This window comes from Abrus precatorius, unplaced genomic scaffold, assembly GCF_003935025.1.
Source record: "Abrus precatorius isolate BTA unplaced genomic scaffold, Abrus_2018 Scaffold5, whole genome shotgun sequence".
NCBI lineage: Eukaryota > Viridiplantae > Streptophyta > Magnoliopsida > Fabales > Fabaceae > Abrus > Abrus precatorius.
This window is the reverse complement of record NW_020874395.1, coordinates 15,240,000-15,258,269: the sequence shown is the minus strand read 5'-3', so window position 1 is coordinate 15,258,269 and position 18,270 is coordinate 15,240,000. Positions and strand designations below refer to the sequence as shown.

At 28.5% G+C, this 18,270-nt stretch overlaps 3 protein-coding genes across 4 annotated transcripts; 2 read left to right on the top strand and 1 right to left on the bottom strand.

Moving 5' to 3' along the window:
* Nucleotides 1-4,004: 4,004 nt before the first annotated feature.
* Nucleotides 4,005-5,303, top strand: LOC113866781 (transcription factor MYB57-like). The gene is made up of 3 exons (XM_027501581.1): nt 4,005-4,278; nt 4,419-4,548; nt 4,655-5,303. Exons 1-3 carry the CDS (start codon nt 4,125-4,127, stop codon nt 5,301-5,303), a joined length of 933 nt encoding a protein of 310 aa, XP_027357382.1. The 5' UTR covers nt 4,005-4,124.
* A 2,233-nt stretch (nt 5,304-7,536) lies between these two features.
* LOC113868078 (40S ribosomal protein S7-like) lies at nt 7,537-11,152 on the top strand. Of its 2 annotated transcripts, none has more exons than XM_027503644.1 (6): nt 7,537-7,619; nt 8,392-8,474; nt 8,585-8,658; nt 8,743-8,866; nt 9,056-9,238; nt 9,495-11,152. In XM_027503644.1, exons 2-6 carry the CDS (start codon nt 8,400-8,402, stop codon nt 9,612-9,614), a joined length of 576 nt encoding a protein of 191 aa, XP_027359445.1. In that variant the 5' UTR covers nt 7,537-7,619; nt 8,392-8,399; the 3' UTR covers nt 9,615-11,152. The 2 variants fall into 2 exon arrangements, with proteins under 2 accessions (XP_027359445.1, XP_027359446.1); XM_027503645.1 differs by having other exon boundaries at nt 7,544-7,614; nt 9,495-9,760.
* Nucleotides 11,153-11,429: 277 nt separating this feature from the next.
* On the bottom strand, nt 11,430-14,317 carry LOC113868075 (putative receptor-like protein kinase At4g00960). The gene is made up of 5 exons (XM_027503641.1): nt 14,018-14,317; nt 13,681-13,891; nt 13,088-13,325; nt 12,858-13,008; nt 11,430-11,940 (listed from the first exon to the last, which is right to left on the bottom strand). The coding sequence occupies exons 1-5, from the start codon at nt 14,234-14,236 to the stop codon at nt 11,581-11,583; spliced, it is 1,179 nt and encodes a 392-aa protein (XP_027359442.1). The 5' UTR covers nt 14,237-14,317; the 3' UTR covers nt 11,430-11,580.
* Nucleotides 14,318-18,270: the final 3,953 nt, after the last annotated feature.

The window sequence follows — 18,270 nt, the reverse complement described above, 5'->3', positions numbered from 1 at the left end:
TATTAATCTAACAATTTATGATTAAATAAATATAAAAAACTATCAATATGTTTAAATTAAATATTTACATTAAAATAGAATAAAATGCACAATATGTCATCCTCGTGGGAAAATTAAAGTATAATTTTTTAATACATAAATGTGTTATTGATCTTATTGACATTAACTTATAGGAATAATTATAAACGGCTAAAAATAATAAAGTTTGTTAAAAAAATATTTCTTATACAATAAATACTTTATTTTTTTTAATAAATTTTATTTATTACCATCTTCCTAATTTGTTTTCATTCTAACCTAAACAGTAAACAAAGACAAAAGTTTAAATTTTTAAATCAATTTTTGAAACAATTAAAGCTCAATCTAAATCTATTTTTCATTAGTCGTATTTTTAATACATGTTTAAACATATATGATAAACCTTTATATATAATAAATTTTTATTATTTATTTTTTATATATACCTTAAAAAATGCGTTAAAAAAAACACTATTTAATTTCATTGTAACTCATACGTAATCACAGCCAATCAATTTACCCACGCATGCATTTTGTTGATCATCAATAACCTTATATCAGTCTCTGAAAATAATCATCATAGTCGATAAAATGATCACGATATAATCATATCATCGTAAACATAATCATAATCTTCATTATTATCTTTATGACTACAATGTCATTATCCTGCTTCTCCTCCAATTATATGGATCACTCTCATATTATATGTCTCTGCATAGTTTCTGGTCTGACTTTTGCGAACAAAATGCTTATGTAATGGATCATGCCTTCTTACTTGGCAATTACACTGTACCAGTTACATGCCCTTCTTCATGTCACAATCACCAACATTTTACAATTCAATTATTGCGATGCAAATTGAACAGAAGAAATTAAGAAACAGTAAGATTAATTAATTAGGAAATTAACTTTGCCAAAAGGAAAAATGGGCTGGGCTTTAAATTCTATATCTCATAGAACAAACAGAAATGGGTGCAAACTAGTTATGTCTAAGGAAATAGTTACTTCATAACGTTGGTGACATCAAATATAGGCCCTTTTTCTTTTTGCTAAATATATAGATGTTGGTAATTTTAGCTTAAACTTAAAATTTCGATTACAATGGAATCAAGTTATATAAGATTTACAAGAGATGAATTGTAAATATCAATTAATGTAGGATGATCATCGACTTGTTTGTGAAGATTTGGCTTTTCCCATATTATACATAAGAAACTTTTATTATTTACAAAGATATACCACATTCAACTCGATCAACGACAAAATCCAATTTAATATTAAACTCTTAGTCACTTCACATTTTCTTTTGTTGATTCTTCAACCAAGTTGATTGAGAAAAAGAAATTTAGTACCCACCATTATTTGTGTAACCCTCTATCGTTGTTCAATTCAAACTTAATATCATTCGCATGAAAGGAATGAAGAAAATTAAGTTATAACATTTGAATTAGAATTCAAATATAGAAGCAGCTGACTTTTCCTAGTATTTATTCTTCTCATTCTGAGTTTCCATTTTGGACAAAGGAAACCACATTGAATTTATTCTTAAACTAAAGCAGACATCTTTTAACAATTGACGGTTATATATATATATATAAACATTCTCTCTTCTCTCTCTCTCTCTCTGTGTGTATATATATATATATATATGCGTGTTGTATAGTGTATTATTAGCATTTTTTATGTAACAATTTAACACATACAATTTAATAATATTTATAAAATATAAAACTAATCAATCTAATCATTAATTTAAATATTATTATCAAATATATTAACTTTATAAAATATTATAAAAACTTAAATTATTAAATATTTAATTATATTACTTTATTTTAACGGACGATAAATTAACGAATCCTAACTTTCTTATACATAATCGTACACAGTTAATATTAAAAATGATAACATTAAAGTGTATTGAAATGTACAACTTTTAATAAAAAAATTTATTATATATAATTATATTTGTATTACGTACAATTTTACATAAATTAGAAAAACTGTATACACAAACATGTGGTTGAGTTGTAAGATTCCTAGCAGTGTTTCAATGCCCACATTACAGCAACAGCTATAGCAGCACGTTTTAATATGTGAGAATCTATGCCATGTTCCGTTTCCATGGAAGGCACGAAGGTAACCATGGAATAGATTATTTCATTTAATGCATTCTTCATATATTATTTAAATGTTTATATTAAAGAAAACCATCGTAAGAGTATATTGTGAAAGGAACAGGACCAAATTGGATTGAATAATTTTAAAATTAATTGTAATTTTAAGTAACTACATCAATTAATTCTGAATATTCATTTTATAACTTCAAATCTTTTCTTTTTAATTATTTTAAATTTATACATTTAAGTTCCATTCAAATTGAAATTACTTATTTAACATGTAAACTACTTTTAAATTAAAATAATTGTATTTTGACGTGAGGAAATATCAAGGCATACATAAAATAGAACTTGTAATATATATATATATATATATATATATATATATATATATATATATATATGTATATGTATATGTATGTATGTATAGATAGATAGATAGATAGATGTTGAACTGGTTCGTATAACTCATGTATCATGCTGCTTTGGATTGGAAATTATTAAATGTATTCATTTGCATGTCTTGACGAAGTTTGTTTGTGAAATTTTGTGGAATCAAAGAAGTTTGGTAAATAGATTTATAATCTAACTTGTTCATTTGAATAAAAAATTAAAAATAATATGCTAACAAGTTTCTGAATTTATTCAAGTGTTACATACTTGATTATCCTTAAATAAGATAAAATATTTAAATTTTGTATATACTAAAATTTGTTAGAAGAACTAATCTCACTATATTGTAAATAATATTAACTCAAGTAAAATTAATTAATATGAAAAATACTTTTAATTTGAAAAAGAAATAAACAGAACATGTATATATTTTAACATTGTTCTTTTTCCTTGGTTTTGACTAGAGATATCAACACATTAGAAACTAGCATTTTTTGTCGCATTACTGTAAAGTCGTTAATACCGTTGTCTATTTGCTTTCATTTTTATCCTTAAAGAGAAAGAGGGAGAACTATCTTCATGCTAATATAATTTTTTTGGGGTCTGAAACCCTCAGTATATCTATTTAGAAGTCATTTTAGACCTTGATAATATAATTCTTTAATATATTAGAGAGAACAAAATCTAAATTGAATAAAATTATAAGTACTAAAACCAAAAAGATAAAGCTCTCACAATATTAGTTTTATATTAATTTCAATCCTTATACTTTAACATTTCATTTTTTAGTCTCAATAATTTTAAAAAATATTTTTTATCCTCATTATTACTGATATATCAAAACAAATGTTCCACAAGGTATAATTATTTGGACCAATGTTAATTAGTATATTAAAGAGATCAGAAACTAAATAAAATAAAATTATAAAGATTAAAATCAAAATGGATAAATTATAAGAATAAACATTAACATGAAAAAAATGATTATGAAAAATATATTTAAATCTTTGTGTTTATACACAAGATTCGAATATAAAAATTTACTTCGTTCAATAAACAACAGTACCTGTATAAAAATATTGAGTGACCAATATGGTGTAAAATTGAAGTGAATATGTTCCTTGACAAAGACAACCTAGTGGAGTTGCAGGTCTCAACTAATAACATTTTGTCTCCTATGATCAAATACGGTGACTAATGTCCATATACTGATAAACTGTAGCTTTATATTCTTCTAGAAACAAGGTATTATGCTAAGCAATGAACCTATCCACCTTTTATGAGGCAGTGACCATGAAAGGTAAATTGAAGCCGTCATAAGGAATTTTTAACAGCACTACCCTTTTTCTGTCTTTATTAAAAGCAACAAAATCCATATTATTCACATTGAAAAATTAAATCCCCCCCCCCAAAAAAAATGTGGCACTGTTTATGAGATTCAAACCATGTCCATGTGTAGTGTACTTATATATCTTATGCAGCCCAATTTGCATTGTAACTAGTTTCTTTCTAGACTCATTGTAAGTCTCTTTTGCATATGTATATATGCATGGTGTTTTGAGGATTGATCAGTGAGACTCACCAATCACCATGTCTACTACACCTTCAAAGAGCTTAAGCTGTTACTATGAAGATGACAGTGATCTTAGAAGAGGACCTTGGAGTCTTGAAGAGGATGATTTGCTCACCAATTACATTGCCAATCATGGTGAAGGGAGATGGAATTTGTTGGCTATACGTTCAGGTAATATTAGAAAAAAACATATATTTGTTGTTGATGCAAGACTTGGTATTTTCATATTTTCTAAACTAATTTTTTGTTCTTATGCTAATTCTGATTATTTGCTTTCTATTTTTTGATGTGCTAAAATTATTATCTCAAAGGGTTAAAGAGAACAGGAAAGAGTTGTAGATTAAGATGGCTAAATTATCTAAAGCCAGATGTAAAGAGAGGAAATTTAACATCAGAAGAGCAGCTTCTGATTTTTGAACTCCACTCAAAGTGGGGCAACAGGTGCATATTTCATAATTACTAGTCTTTGTGAAGCTATGCATATTCAATTCAAGAATATTATATATTATTCCATTGGATTCTTATTGTTCTTTTGTGATTGTTGTAGGTGGTCAAAAATTGCACAACAACTTCCAGGCAGAACAGACAATGAAATCAAGAATTACTGGAGAACTAGGATTCAGAAACAAGCAAGATATTCGAAATTTGACACAGATAGATTACACACGTCAAGGTGTCTTCATAAAGCACAAGAATCATTTCCTTCAACCATGTCAATCCAAAACCAAGCAATTCCTTTGTCTTTTGATGCTGTTTCTCATTATTCAGAATTTAGGACAATAGCAACAACACAAATCACCTGTGAGGGAGCTTTTTTGAATGAAGGAGGTTCCAATTGTTTGGATCAGCATGAGCAGAATTCAGACTCTGAGCACAACAATGGTTCATGCATTTCCTCTTCAGAATCAGTGAATATCCCAAATATGTCTCAAAATTTGGGATACAACAGTAGTCAATTTCTGGCCTTGGATAATAACAGTGACTTTGGCATCGATGCATATGATGGTTATAAGGCAAATAATTGTGCTTATGATATGGATGCCTTCAACCTGACAACAACAATGGATGCTAAGGATCTGGAATACCCAGTGGTTGATTGCCAATTATCCGAAAGCAATTGGCTAAACAAGGAATTTGCATGTAGCACGTCTAACATAGATGAATTATGGCAATTTAGGAACATACAAAGATCATGATTTACATCTTAGGGAACCATTTCAGAAATCAGAACCACTCACAAACTATCTTTTATGATATGTATTAATGTATTGTTATTAGATAATAGATTGTTGATTAGCTTAGTTACCAATATAAATAGGGCCAGATAAAAAACTCATGAATGACTTTTATAACTTTTTTTTTAGTTTATTTAAATAAGCTTAGCCTAGCTTATTAAAATAAGTTGTTTTTAACATATCTGAATAAATTTTACTGTTAAATTTATGACATAAAACATTATTTTAAAAAAATTATTGAATAGTTACTAAATTAAATTGTACATTGAAACGCACTCATAAACAGTAATTGTTCTATAATTTATTTATAGTACAATTAGACATCTTTCTGCTGTTGCAATTTCTCTGCTCTGATGTATGCATTTTGGTAATGAGTTGTTTGGTTGAGAAGGAATCAATATTCCCAAGCCAGTAACATCCAGAGTGGAAAATTGTGTGTAAAACCATGAAGATTTCATAAAGTTTGATATGGTTGACTCACATGTCACTTTCTCAAGACTTCAATTTGATTCTAGGATAATAGTTGGAAGGCAATATGTAATCTCAACATACATATAAGATTTCAAAAATATTCCAAAGTACCATATTAACAAACTTTGGTGGGAAGATTATTTTTTCTATAAAAGAAGAAAACGGAGAAGTCTAGAAGCGTTTGTAAAAATGCTGTTTGGATTCAAATATTTTCTACACTTTATTCACAATGATTAATGGCAGCCACGAAAAAGTAATTAGTGTCCATTGACTATTCTCGGTACATTTTTAAAAAATTCTTTGACACTGTTATGTAAAATCAAAATCTATTATATATTCATAAGTCACAACAGAAAGTAGTGAAAAAGTGAGTAATATATATACGACAATAAAAATTCATGACAGCAAAATTGAACATGTTGATTATTGACGAAGATCTTTAGATTTCAACATATTCTGATTATATATTCTCAAATTTTCTTATAGTCAAAGAAGGAACGAGTCAGAATATTATAAACAGGTTAAACTTTGTTGAGATTCTTAGCCACATCTTTATTGATGGCATTGAAAAATAGGATCAAATTAAGTTACTTCTATAAAAATAGAGATAAAAATTTATAAAATGAACCAATCCCGGGGTTGGCCCATTTCTTAATTTAAGTTGAAAAATGTTAATGCATATTATTTCTTGTGATGGGTCAGGGAATAAATCCGTTTAAATAATAAGCAAAATAATAGAAAAATAAAAAGTTAAATATGAAAAAGGAGAAAGTTATTCATTCACAGAAGTGAATAGAAATAGAATTAACGTAAATAAAGATAAGAACTACAAAATAATAAAAATTTAGTTTAGATTATAACATTGAAAAAAAAAAAAAAACTAGAACAAATTTGAAAACCTATAATTAAGAAACAAAAATTGAGAAAAAAATAACACGATGGGCCAATCAACCTTAATATGCCACTAATTGATCGGTATTATGTGTTAACAATGGACTCGTATTGGAATAATTTAAGATGCTTTTGCTTCAACAAATTAACAAAATAAAAATATTATTTTAATATCAAAGATGATTGTAAAAAAAGCTAAAGAAAAATTAGTTGAGTAAAAATTTTAATATTTAATTTAATAAAAATGTAAAAAACTTTTAGACTCAACTTATGCAGTATGATAAAAATCTAATAATATAAATATATTTATTGTATATAAATGTGTACGTATAGGTACATAACTCACATTCACAAAAGTTTATGTGTAATTATTCAAATTTAAATTTATTTTGATGGATAAAAAAATACACACTTATAAATATCCATTGAATATGAATTAATTTGCTATTTCTATATAAAAAGATGTTAAAAGTAAGGTTTTAAGGCCAAATGACTTTTTTAATTTGGGTGAATTTATTTTCTAAATTCTAGACAAAGAAAGATATATATTTTTTAAAATCTAATTTTATGCTTAGGTCAAGAATGTTATACAAAAATCGTATAATTTATTATTATTATAATTTTTATTATTATCACACACACAAATTGATAGAATAAAAAATTTTATTTGCATTACAAAAGTATTTTAAAAAGAAATAAAAAAATTAGAATGGCTAATCGAACGGTCAGGATAAATAATTTATCCTACTAAATCGTAGCCGTCCATGTGTACTGAATAGCCAATCTGAGTCGTTCATTCAACCTTTATAATCCAAATTTAATCAATCATCTTAGGGTTTTCACTGCCGCGAAAACAGAGCAGGAACTCACTCTTTGCAGCAGATCTCTCAGTAGCTTGCATCTTCTTGAGGTGAGGTAGGATTCTGATACCCTTTTAGGATTGAATGCACTCTGTGTAATTTTAACCAAAATCAACGGGAAACGGAATTAAAGTTCTATTTTTTAGATTCTCATTTTCTGTTAGATTTGTGCATTTGTGCAAAAGTGTTGCTATGAAAATTCGATCAACTGTTCTGTTTTGTTTTGTTGGAGTTATAAAGAATTGGCCCTTGAAAAAAGTTTTTTTTAATTTGTTTGTATTCCTTGAATGAGATTCAGAGACATGCTTCCTATGGCATTATCTGGCTGTGGCAACAATTTCTATGATTTAGTTAAGATGTAACCTGTCGCTAGTGACATGAATCTTAGTCTTAGTTGTTATGTCACGCTGTATGTACACTATTCGGTGTTGTAACAGTGTGCTTCTGCTTCCTGTGTTACTTTTAGGATTGTTTTTTCATAGATATGTTATCATTTTTGTCCCCATTATATAATGTTCAAATGGGACTAGAATGTAATTGAACTTTCAAACTAATGTTTGAATTTCGAAGTTAGTAAATGACTCTGATAAGAAGTGAAAGTTTCCGTACCATTATGGCTGTTATCTTTACGGTGCTGAGAATATTTGACTTATTCATGCTGGATATGTTCTGTAATCTGGGAGATTGTTAGTGAAAATGACAGTAGATGTAACTAGGTATTGGAGATGTGATCAAGCTGTTTGTTAGTTATTTCAATATTAGTTTAGTATTTGTGATATAGTTTCAATTGGTCTATTCATTTGATGATTATAACGTGCATGTTCCAGTTGTGAAGATGTACACATCAAGGAAGAAGATCCACAAAGATAAGGATGCTGAGCCGACTGAATTTGAGGAATCAGTTGGACAGGTATATTTTTATTATGATGAACCATTACTGTTGCTGTAGCTGATTATAAGTTTCAAGTGCACTGATTAAATAACTTTTTTCTTTATTTTGTTCCATATTTGTTGTTGCAGGCATTGTTTGATCTAGAAAATACCAACAATGAGCTGAAAAGTGATCTGAAAGATTTATATATAAATTCAGCAGTGTAAGGATGCATATTAATTGGTTGTGTATGTGAAGACATGATATTTTTGCTTATCTTTTGACTAGCATTTTCCTTGATCAACAGCCAAATTGATGTTTCTGGGAACCGCAAGGCCGTAGTTATCCATATCCCCTACAGATTAAGGAAAGGGTTCCGAAAGATTCATGTCAGGCTTGTCAGAGAACTTGAGAAAAAATTTAGTGGAAAGGTAGTCAGAATCTTATTAGATACATGATGCATAGATTTATTAGATTGGAATATTTTCTTTCTATCTTAACATCTGGGATCAATATTCTGTCCCCAGATGGTTTCTGCCCATTCCTTCACTTATATTATTCACATTTTTGGTACGTGATGCATCATTTTGTTATAAATTATTGGCCCTTAAAACATGTAGGATGTAATCCTGGTTGCCACCCGGAGGATATTAAGGCCACCAAAGAAAGGTTCTGCTGTGCAGCGTCCCCGCAGCCGTACACTCACTACTGTGCATGAGGCAATGCTGGAGGATATTGTATTGCCTGCTGAGATTGTTGGAAAGCGTGTTAGGTATAGAATTGATGGTTCCAAGATTATGAAGGTAAAGTTATTATAACCAAAGAACATCTAAAGTTACTCACTCTTACTGTGTTCAATCAACCATTGAGATTCAAATAAAATGTCTCTAGTTAACCAACCTATTTAATGTTTTTAAAAGCTAAGTATTAAATAATCTTTGTATTTTTTATATAATGAATGCTTTCTTCTTTGGATAAATACTTGCTATTCTTGTTTTTTTAGTGCATTGGTTACTATTTATCTTTATTTTAAGTGAATTATTGTCCTTGTCTGGATAGGTGTTTTTGGACCCCAAGGAGAGAAACAACACTGAGTACAAGTTGGAGACTTTTGCTGCAGTGTACAGGAAATTTTCAGGCAAAGATGTTGTGTTTGAGTATCCTAGTACTGAGGCTTAGGTTCTATTTTTCTGCTTTGAATTTGTTTCTGATTTACACATGGTGGATGATGGTTAAAATTTTGTGCAAGTTGGCTTTAATTCTGGATTTCCTTTAGAGACTTTTAGAAACAACTGTGGCCTGGTGGATGTAGAATTTGATAATTTTTTCTTAACAAATCCATATTCCGTATTTTAAAATTTTTGTCAGTGTTTTGACCTGGATTGGAAGTGATTCTGTTTACTTGTAGGTTGGCATAATAAAATTTGCATTCTTCACCACCTAAACTCCATTTCTATGTTCTCGATTTAAATAACTTATAAAATAAGCTTCATAAAAATGCCCTCACAACTAACACAAGCAATTGCCTTATGAAAATGGCTGAGGACAAGTTAAGATAGGGCAATTGCTTTTTGAAATACAGTCAGCATGGCCTTATTTGGAGGTTAAATAATTAATACATTTAAACAAACATAACCTAGTCTTCTTACTTCATGTTGAGAATGATACTCCCTCTTTCTATGTACTTTTGAGTTGAATTTCTTTGTCAATTGCAAGATAGCTTTGTTTCAAACATGTTTAAGGGTCAAATTATTTCATTTTTTATAATGATGTGACATGGTAAAAGTCTTATCATTCAACAAATTTAGCGATACATGAAATTATTAAATTTATCAAATGTGACGATATATTCATTGACAATATAAAATTCTTCAAATCAATTATTAGAGTTATAATGTCTATTGTTTAAAAATGTACATACATAAGATGATTTAATCATGACGGAAAAAGTCAAAGGGAGTTGACGTATAAAATACTTCCCAGTAAGCAGATACAACTTAGAAAGAAAAAATAAATAACACCTCCAAAATAATTGTTAGCAAGGATTTTGATATAAATAACTTGTTCAAAACTCAACTGTTGGCAGATTAGAATATCATCTCATACGATTAATTCGTGTGACCAAACTTAAAAACACACTTCAGTTGTCCCATGAACCAAAAGGACCCACTCCGATGATGGATTAAAATGTCAACGTATGATTGATTCGTGTAGCCAACCCTATTTAATAAAAACAAAGACTTCTATTGTCCCATGAACCTAAAGAACAATTACAATTTTTTCAGTCAACATGGAACATCTCTTTCTTGTTCCTTATTTCCATTTTCGGAACCCCTAATGGAGATCCCATAGTTAAACATTTTCTTATTTGATTAAACTTTGCATGTAACAAGTACAATAATAATTTTTCTCTCTTTCATGAAAATTTGTTGCAGTTTGCATCTAGTCCATAGTCCGAGTAGGCCAACTCCGTTTTTTCACAATATCCCAGAAGACCCAGTAGATTCACTAGACCAACAAATAAAAATATCATGAAAAAATAGTAGTATTCATTTGATAATTAACTTAAAACCGAAACGTTTCTAAGATGAATATCATGTCATCCTACAGTTACTTCCCAAATTAGTTCAACCATAAACCAAGCCCTTCATTGTCCATCACAACTTAAGATCATCATGCTTATTATCAACTATACTGCAATTTGAGTAAAATTATACCGAAGAACTTGTAAAAGAAAAAAGAAAAAAAAGTAAAACGCTAAAATTTTTCTCATGAATTAAAAGAACTCATGACCTCATATTTTTAAAAAATTAATTGAAAAAACTTCTAAAAAGGTAAAAAAAAAAAAATAATTTGACTAATAAAACTTTGATTCATCTTCTTTTTTGTTTTTTCCTTTTTATCTTTCATAAATATTTATTGAGAACTTAATCAAAAGTAAGCCTTTATATCTGGCCAAATAAGCATTAAATAATATTCAAAAGTACCGGACTCATCAAAAATGCCTAACTCAGGCTTAAATTCTATATATATTATTAAATAGATAAAACTTTTTCTCTACTAATATAAATACAATGTTACAAAAAGAATACCCTTAAATAAATAGAGAGAGCCTCTTATACACCCTATACAATATGAATGGAGGTCATCTTCCTTCATCAAAGGATGAAGTAGAGATAGAATTTCTAGAATAATCCTCTGCAGAACTACCACCACCTGAGGCCTTGGTAGCACTACTAGCATTAGTATTGGTTAAAGCAGAAGTTGTGGTAGTAGTCCAACGTCCTGCACGACCTTGAATTCCTGGTTTACTTGGTCTTGGCAAAGTAAAGGAATCACTTGAGAGCATGAGATGAACAGTGTTCATGTCAGGTCTTTCAATTATACTTGCTTGACAGCACAACAAACCTAGCTGAATGCACATTGCTGCCTCATCACCATTGTATTTACCAAGCGTTGGGTCAATTAAGTCCATTACCTTACCTCCTTGATATAGTGTCCATGCCTACAAATACAGTAAAGAAATGCTCACATACTTTGCTTAATGATCAGTGTGCATAAAGTAATAAATAGGGATTCAATTACTATCCATATCAGTCCATAAAATGCAGGTTTTGTTGTCCATTTCACATGAAGCAAGATGCTTTATGGTGCCATGTCTGTACAAAAAATTTACTCTTTTCATCAGCAAAGGCACACTAATTCAGGATTGCAGATGACCAATGATACAGGGTCTTACTACATATTCCAGGACAGGCATAAGCTAGTTAAAAAATCAACATCAAATTCAATATGGTCATAGACACAACATTTGCTTGGCAAAGTAGGTAAAGAGAAATATTGTAAAAAAAAAAAAAAGAAAGTAAAGAAAGCACTATTACATGAGTTTTAACTATCCCTCAAATCCCTTGGACTATTTAACCTTGTTTTCTGGACAACTTCGTGTGAGATGAATTTTAACACAAGGCTGGCCTAGTGCTCAAGACTCCACCATTTTTTTGGGTTCAAGGTAGGTGGGTAAGATCTATGCAACATTGCACATGTGCGTGGAATGGTTAATTTGTAACTATAACCTTTCATCACCAGGTTGCACCATGGCTCACCCTTGAACGGCTATACATAGTAACCCAGATAAAAGCCTTATGGAAGAGTGCTGTCAACAGAATTTATTCAGAAACATACCTGTTTGGGCACTAACATTAACATATATAAGTGAATATCAAGAACAAACATCATGACTCATGATACTGCACTTTTCCATTTTATTAATCCTCAGCATATACTTGGAAAATATGCACTTTCCTCGGTAAAAAAAACCATGCAAATTATGGCATCTGATTCTTGATATATGCCAAGAACCCCCCCAATTCATAAGCATAATCGATGCATAGCTACACGAGATCTGCCATCTAATCAACTTACATAGTTCAAGAGATCTGCTTTTTCTGAACCAAGCTTCACATCATGATTTTTTCTTCCACTAACTATTTCCAACACCAGAACTCCATAACTGAAAACATCCGTCTTTACAGAAAGATATCCACGCAATGCATATTCAGGGGCCATGTAGCCACTGCATTTCACCAAACATAAAAAGCATAAGGATAGCTACACGTGAATACCAAACAACAAGAAGCAAAGAATCTACTCACTGTGTACCGGAAATCCTAAATGTCTGCACATGAGTATCCTCCCCAGGAAACAGCCTTGCCAAGCCAAAGTCCGAAATTTTTGGATTTAATTTCTCATCAAGCAATATGTTACTAGCTTTAATGTCCCTGTGAATAATTCTTTCCGGGGCCTCTTCATGCAGGTAGAGAAGTCCTCTAGCCACACCAGTAACTATTCTAAATCGTGTTGCCCAGTTCAAAGATGAAGACCTCCTTTTATCTAAAAATTGTTATGTTATTACTGTTGCCAATCAATCACTACCCAGAAACAACAATACAAAAAGAAAAATAAATAAATAAAGAGTAAGACTTAAAATTCGTCCTTGAAATTCTAAAAACACCATTTTAATTCCTGAAATTACTAAATATAAGTCATTTTAGTTCTTACTGTATAATTTCAAGGATCAAAATGACCATTGTTATATAACTTCAAGGATTAAAATGGTCATCGCTTAATACTAAAATGATCTTTTTGTAATTTAAAAACTAAATTGTTGATCAATCTCATAATTATAAGGACTAATTTGATGTATTACACATAAATAAATAACTAAATAAACATTTTTGGGCAATACCAAACAGAAAGTGATCAAGGCTTTTGTTTGGGAGAAACTCATAGACAAGCATCTTTTCAGGTCCTTCTGCACAACAACCAAGCAATGTAACCAAGTTTTTGTGCTGAATTTTGAGTAATAGCTTCACTTCATTCGTGAATTCCCTAACTCCTTGTCTAGATTCCATCGAAAGCTTCTTAACCGCCACTTCTTGACCATTTGGCATCAATCCCTGCACAAACCATGCATATTTTAATTAAATAATTAATCACAGATTCATAAAAATAAAATAAAAAAATAAAAAACTCTGATTAGAAAGTAATATATTAATTTTTATGGAATAATTTAAGTTTTGTACCTTGAAGACAGGACCAAAACCTCCGTGACCTAGTTGGTTGAGGTTGGAAAAGAAGTTGGTGGCGAGTTGGAGAGTGTGGAGGTCGAAGATGAGATCCAGAGTGTCGGCGGCGGCGTTGGGATCGTGGTCGGCGGCGGCGTTGGGATCGTGGTCGGCGGCGGCGTCGGAGGCTGTGCCGGTCTTCCGCAAGCAGGGGCACAACCCGAGGAGGAACCTCATGGACGACGACGTCGTTTAAGCGCAGACTCCGAGGCTGTAACAGTGACTACGGTTGAATATGTTGTGAGCTCATAATAACGCCACTCCTCCGTTTCTACCTCATTCTTAAATAACCGCTCCTACTTTGTCCCGTTCAATCTTATACGGGACAAAAATTAAGCCATTTTTCTCAAACTGATTTATTAATCACATTATAATTTTATTTTAATAAAAATATATTTAATATCATGCATATTATCAACATAAAATTTTAATTTTATTAATATTCAAAATTTACACTAAATTTTTATATAGATTCTTTATTTTCTCTCAACTTTTTTTTACAATAATCTTTTAATTAAAAGATGCATATTAAAAATAGTTAAAAAAAAATTAATATCTTACTTTTTAAAATTTAATTATAATATTTAATTTTTTAAAATTTAAACAATAAAATACTATATATTCATTATTAAAATTTAAAAAATCTAATAACAAAAAAACATATATAAAGTAACAAATACTCTTAAATTTTATCTATTTTAGCAATAATCTTGTGAAAATTATTTCATTTAAAAATTCTTTATAGTTTTTATTAATTTAATTCTTAAATTGAAAATTAATTAACACTTTATTATTTAATATATATTTTTAAAATATAAATAAATATTATTATAAAATTATATATTTATAAATAGTTGATTTATTTAAAACTCAATATATACAAATATGTAACTTTATTTAATAATTAAATTATCGAAATTTAATATTTATAAGAAAATATTTTTATAATTTTTAATAAATTTTAATTAATAAAAAAACATATTAAAGAGTGTAAGTTGCAAAAATTGTGTTAACTTTTTATGAAGTGTAAAGGTTCTAAATCGTGTACCCTAGTCCTATAAATCAGGATTCGCACCTGTTCAATATATATATATCAATATCATCTTAGATAAAATAAATATCTTATAAGAATAAGAAATTCGACGCGGAAAATAAATTTGACTTGGCATTAAATGCTGCTTAAATTTCATGGCATTGCATATTAACAAGCCAAAACTGCATATCGTAAATGTTAAAAAAATATCATAAGAAAAGAAAATGTATAAACATAAAGCGATTAATCGTTATGTATTGTCAAGCACAAAAATCTAATTAAATTTTAACATCTCCTATTTTTTTACATCACAATTATTGTTAAATTTTTTTAATTAAAATTTAAATGCATAAACATAAAATTTAGATTTTACCGTCTTAAAATTTATTAAAATGTTTGTTTTTACAACATCCTTAAAAACTAGAAAGATCAAATAAATTGATTGACCTTTCACGAGGTTGATTGTCTCAAAGTAATTGAAGTTTCACGCAATAATTCTTAATTCAATGGCTTAGTCATGCAAAGAATGATATTTGACTATCTGAATGATGAAAAAGTGAAACACCCATTTGGTCAGCGGAGTAGTTTGTTTCTACCTCTCAAGTTAATTTTGACTAGTTGTTTTTTTTTTTTAATTATGATTTCTTAAGATATTTGTAATGCATACATCATATGTGAGTATTGAAAATGAAGAACAAGACTCTTTTAGAGTGGGTTTATTTTGTAAAGAAAATGAAAAAAAAAATGTATATAATGTTTATTTAATTTCAATTGTTATTTCAATCTATTAAAAGTTTAAGTGGGTATATGGGTTCCATGCTAATGTGGATCAATTCTCAATTGACACAAGTTTTTCATTAATCCATGTTATTCAATTTATTTTTATTTTTAAATATGCCCTACAAAATAATTTTTTATAGACTTGCAATGTGTTGAAGATAAAGATGCAATGGAGAAAGGGTCTATATTCAATTTGGGAGAAACCTTAATAGAGACGCAATGCAAAACAAGAAATAAAACAAGGCTTAAGATTTAATTCGAGTTGGGACAATTTCATTCTTAGAAATAGTCTTTGCTTGTTCTCATATTATTTGCTTCTAGGTTTAAAAATTTATAAATAGTCTCTAACCCTTTTAAACAAATAGAATAACATGCATTTTAATGTTTTAGTTAAACTTATATATTCTACATAATTTATGATGTGGCTAAACAAATAACAGATGTCATTCAATATTTATCTATTTAGAATGGTTACCCAAATCCATTAAAAGTTCTTACTTTAATATTTAGTTTATACAAAGAGAAAAATGATAATAATAAACAGAAGATAAAAGTTGTTATTTTATTATTTAGATGATATTATAATGTTTGAATTTGGAATGTAGGGTACAATTTAATGGATAGAATGTAAAATAATAATTATTGTTAATTCCTAACTTTATAAATTATTATATATGTTATTATAATTTTAATTCTTATAATTAACAGTGATTTCTAACATAAAACTTCATGGATTTGATTTCTTTGAAATTACTTTTACAAATACACTTTTTTTTTCCTCTCATATTGGTGTGTAGTTAATATTTTTTTCTCATGTTAAAAGACATTAACATAAAAACAATATTGTTAGAAGAGATCAAATTTGTTTTAATAACTTCTCTACCTTAAAAAGAATTAACATATTTAGCGAAAAGGGAAATTGTTGACTTTTGTTTAAATATTTAGTCAATGCAACTTTTTTTTTTTTCTCTCAAAAAGGATATCCTTAGAAGATTTTTTTAATATAGTTGAGCATTTTCTATAAACTAACTCTCAAAGTTTGCTGTTTTTATTTTTTCAATCTTCAAACTTAAATTAATTCCTCTGAAGAATTTAAGCTAAAAAATCTTAGCGTCTAATTGAAGAAAGAATAATTAATTAATGGGCTAATGAATCCGCCACTAGAACAAGCACGTGAAACCGAGTCATAGTCAAAATCAATAAACCAAGATGAATAATACATTTTATCAAAATCAAAATGATCCATGGCAAGTCTTTCAATTTTTCAAAAATAATATATATAATTTAATTTTAAAGTGAAAATTTGTATTTATGTAGTTAAATTTACGCATATTTAATACAATTTTTATTTAAATTTTATCATAATTTTTCTTGTGCCAACTTAGCTCATAAACTTGATATATAGATTATCAAGAGTATTGTTGTGTATAATGTTATAAACATTATTACTTAATTATATTTTATTCTCAATACAACAATTTGTATGATTATGTAAAGTGACGTGTTGCGTTTTTAATATTTAATGTTTTTTCTCTAATTTAATTAGTAAATTTGATAATTAATTGAAAATATTGATAATAAAAATAGCTGTGAAGTGTATTATTTGTTTATCTCATGTCAAATAAAGCATGCTTGATTAATATTGTTAAACATGAAAGGTTTAAGGTCCTTCGAATGAAATGAGAGGACCAAATCATCAAACTAATCAATACACATTATAATCGATAACAAACGGTTTTTAATCGATTACACGAATGTTTATAAAATAGTAATAAAAGGGTAAAAAAAGTAATTAAAGTATATTGGTTGAATTTAAAAAAAAATATTTAATCACTAATCTTAAATAAACAAATTTATATTATATTTGCCATTAAGTTGGTTTGATACAAGTTTGACCATAATGAATGATGTCTAAAGGTTTGACTGCAGTGAATATTGTTGTTTAGTGAAAATTTGACCATAATTATTTTCTAGTCTACTATCGTTTGGGATCATTGAAAATCAATTATAAGGCTATTGAATTGATATGATCAAATTATTATTATTATATGCCATTAAAAGATAAAATAATTTGATGACTTTAGTGTTGGTCCATCATCTATATTTAGTGTACAAAAATAATAATTTTTATGAACAAAATTTAAAATATAAAAATTCTTGTTATTTTATTCTACCTCTTAATAAATAGATGGCTTATGAGCTAATAGAGATTTTGTCCTCAACACTTGGTTAGTAAAATTTGAAGGACTTTAAACGGAACCTATCTTGATAAATAAGAAAAAGTTGAAGTATATAGAACTTGATTTGAAATGGGGGGAGCAACACACATCCATCATTGATTTTCTTCTCCACTTGGTTTAGTCAACATTCAATAGAAAAACCAAAACTCATGTCATAT